At 31.1% G+C, this 4,176-nt stretch overlaps 1 protein-coding gene across 1 annotated transcript in view; it reads left to right on the top strand.

The window, feature by feature from the left end:
- Positions 1-2,724: 2,724 nt before the first annotated feature.
- Positions 2,725-4,176, top strand: part of LOC106475463 (protein spaetzle 3-like) — a gene marked incomplete at its 5' end in the record, with an annotated part of 17,015 nt that continues 15,563 nt past the window's right edge. The window contains one exon of the mRNA XM_013936145.2: positions 2,725-2,849. Within this exon, the coding sequence (XP_013791599.2) occupies positions 2,725-2,849 (125 nt within the window). The remainder of the gene's footprint in view (positions 2,850-4,176) is intronic.

Here is a 4,176-nt window from a genome sequence, read left to right as displayed (position 1 = left end):
TGTGATCTAACAAACACAAATATTTAAATTGTATATTGTGCTCTAATAAACACAAATATTTAAATTATATATTGTGATCTAAGAAACACAAATATTTAAATTATATATTGTGCTCTAAGAAACACAAATATTCAAATTGTATATTGTGCTCTAATAAACACAAATATCTAAATTATATATTGTGATCTAACAAACACAAATATTTAAATTGTATATTGTGCTCTAATAAACACAAATATTTAAATTATATATTGTGATCTAACAAACACAAATATTTAAATTATATATTGTGCTCTAATAAACACAAATATTTTACTCGTATATTGTGTTCTAAGAAACACAAATATTTAAATTATATATTGTGCTCTAACACAAATATTTAAATTATATATTGTGCTCTAAGAAACACAAATATTCAAATTATATATTGTGCTCTAACAAACACAAATATTTAAATTATATATTGTGATCTAACACAAATATTTAAATTATATATTGTGCTCTAATAAACACAAATATTTTACTCGTATATTGTGCTCTAAGAAACACAAATATTTAAATTATATATTGTGCTCTAAGGAATTTAAATATTTGTGTTTGTTAGAGCACAATATGTAATTTAAATATTTGTGTTTGTTAGAGCACAATATGTAATTTAAATATTTGTGTTTGTTAGAGCACAATATGTAATTTAAATATTTGTGTTTATATATTGTGCTCTAAGAAACACAAATATTTAAATTATATATTGTGCTCTAAGAAACACAAATATTTAACTCGTATATTGTGCTCTAAGAAACACAAATATTTAAATTATATATTGTGCTCTAAGAAACACAAATATTTAAATCATATATTGTGCTCTAATAAACACAAATATTTTACTCGTATATTGTGCTCTAAGAAACACAAATATTTAAATCATATATTGTGCTCTAATAAACACAAATATTTTACTCGTATATTGTGCTCTAATAAACACAAATATTTAACTCGTATATTGTGCTCTAATAAACACAAATATTTAAATTATATATTGTGCTCTAAGAAACACAAATATTTAAATCATATATTGTGCTCTAAGAAACACAAATATTTAAATTATATATTGTGCTCTAAGAAACACAAATATTTAACTCGTATATTGTGCTCTAAGAAACACAAATATTTAAATCATATATTGTGCTCTAATAAACACAAATATTTAAATTATATATTGTGCTCTAAGAAACACAAATATTTAAATTATATATTGTGCTCTAAGAAACACAAATATTTAAATCATATTGTGCTCTAACACAAATATTTAAATTATATATTGTGATCTCGAAAAGGACGAACTATTTCACTTTTTCTAATGAATATTTTTTGTTCATTACAGACCTTAAAAAACTAGGTTAACGATATTGTATGTTGTGTTGAACCTATGTGTTTTTGTAACATTTGATCTTGTAGTGTTCATTTCTATCAAGACTTCTTGAACCTATGTGTTTTTGTAACATTTGATCCTGTAGTGTTCATTTCTATCAAGACTTCTTGAACCTATGTTTTTGTAACATCGTGAATGATGCTGTATTATATACTTACTAATAACCGAAGTTGTATGTTGTGTAGTTACTGATAACCGAGATCTTGTATGTTGTGTAGTTACTGATAACCGAGATCTTGTATGTTGTATAGTTACTGATAACCGAGATCTTGTATGTTGTATAGTTACTGATAACCGAGATCTTGTATGTTGTATAGTTACTGACAACCAAGATCTTGTTTGTTGTGTAGTTACTGATAACCGAGATCTTGTATATTGTGTAGTTACTGATAACCGAGATGTTGTATGTTGTATAGTTACTGATAACCGAGATCTTGTATATTGTATAGTTACTGATAACCGAGATGTTGTATGTTGTGTAGTTACCGATAACCGATATGTTGTATGTTGTGTAGTTACCGATAACCGAGATGTTGTATGTTGTATAGTTACTGATAACCCAGATTTTGTATGTTGTATAGTTACTGATAACCGATATATTGTATATTGTATAGTTACTGATAACCGAGATGTTGTATGTTGTGCAGTTACCGATAACCGAGATCTTGTATGTTGTGTAGTTACCGATAACCAAGATGTTGTATGTTGTATAGTTACTGATAACCGAGATGTTGTATGTTGTATAGTTACTGATAACCCAGATCTTGTATGTTGTGTAGCTACTAACAACCAAGAGATTGTTTGTTGTGTAGTTACTGACAACCAAGATCTTGTATGTTGTATAGTTACTGATAACCGATATGTTGTATGTTGTGTAGTTACCGATAACCGAGATGTTGTATGTTGTATAGTTATTGATAACCGCTCACGCCAGGTACAATAATCATATTTCAATCATCTTAATTCAATAACAAGGTTCTATCACACATAACAAACAATAGGTTTTGAATCGTTTATTAAAATCGTAACTAGATAATTCTAAAATAAGAGATTGTTATGAAACTTGTTTTAATTTTGTTGTTTCTTTCTTCGGATAAAATTAATTGTGAGAACAACCTCTCTCATCAGCACCTACGTACTAAGCGAGTTAAATAAATGATATCAGTTATGTGAATCTTCTACAAAAGTTTTTAGGCGTAACTTTTCGGCAGTTTAAACGTTTCTCTCTATCATTAAATGACTTGTACTATATTTCCAAGCGAATGTTAGATGTTAATATGTAGTGTTCATTCTAGTTTGTGATAGCGGCGCTCTCGTTAGCACTGGGCTGGGAGATTCGGAACGATTTACTTCGTGGTTATCCTTGTATTCGGCGACTGAATCAGCTATACTGTCCCACGCCAGGAAACAGATACCCCAAGTAGGTGGAACTTACTCTACGTTCTCACAATAATAGCTTTAACTAGTACTGTAGAAACAGGTCTTTCCTCAGCATCTGCCACTATGTACCATTTCTAACGTGCCTCTTAATGAGGGTTGTGAAGCAAACAGCTCAATTCGCTTGCTTCTCTGGGTGATAATAGTGTGGTTAACTGCTTAACTCATTCATTTTCCTGAATTGTAGCAATGGAGTAAACTGGTTAGTTCACTCATTTCCCTGAACGATAACAACGGGTAAACTGGTTAGTTCACTCATTTCTCTGAACGATAACAATGAAGTAAACTGATTAGTTCACTCATCTCCCTGAACGATAACAATGAAGTAAACTGGTTAGTTCACTCATTTCCCTAAACGATAACAATGGGTAAACTGATTAGTTCACTCATCTCCCTGAACGATAACATTGGGTAAACTGATTAGTTCACTCATCTCCCTGAACGATAACAATGAAGTAAAGTGGTTAGTTCACTCATTTCTCTGAACGATAACAATGAAGTAAACTGATTAGTTCACTCATCTCCCTGAACGATAACAATGAATTAAACTGGTTAGTTCACTCATCTCCCTGAACAATAACAATGAAGTAAACCTGTTAGTTCACTCATCTCCCCGAACGATAACAATGGGTAAACTGGTTAGTTCACTAATCTCCCTGAACGATAACATTGGGTAAACTGGTTAGTTCACTCATCTCCCTGAACGATAACAATGAAGTAAACTGATTAGTTCACTCATCTCCCTGAACGATAACAATGGATAAACTGATTAGTTCACTAATCTCCCTGAACGATAACAATGGGTAAACTGATTAGTTCACTAATCTCCCTGAACGATAACAATGGGTAAACTGATTAGTTCACTCATTTCCCTGAACGATAAAAATGAAGTAAACTGGTTAGTTCACTCATCTCCCTGAACGATAACAATGAATTAAACTGGTTAGTTCACTCATCTCCCTGAACGATAATAATGGGTAAACTGGTTAGTTCACTCATCTTCCTGAACAATAACAATGAAGTAAACCTGTTAGTTCACTCATCTCCCCGAACGATAACAATGGGTAAACTGGTTAGTTCACTCATCTTCCTGAACGATAACATTGGGTAAACTGGTTAGTTCACTCATCTCCCTGAACGATAACAATGGATAAACTGGTTAGTTCACTAATCTTCCTGAACGATAATAATGGGTAAACTGGTTACTTCACTCATCTCCCTGAACGATAACAATGAAGTAAACTGGTTAGTTCACTCATTTCGCTGAACGATAACAATGAAGTAAACTGGTTAGTTCACTCATTTCGCTG

The sequence above is a fragment of the Limulus polyphemus genome, unplaced genomic scaffold (assembly GCF_000517525.1).
Source record: "Limulus polyphemus unplaced genomic scaffold, Limulus_polyphemus-2.1.2 Scaffold8618, whole genome shotgun sequence".
NCBI lineage: Eukaryota > Metazoa > Arthropoda > Merostomata > Xiphosura > Limulidae > Limulus > Limulus polyphemus.
This window is presented reverse-complemented; position numbering and strand designations above follow the sequence as displayed.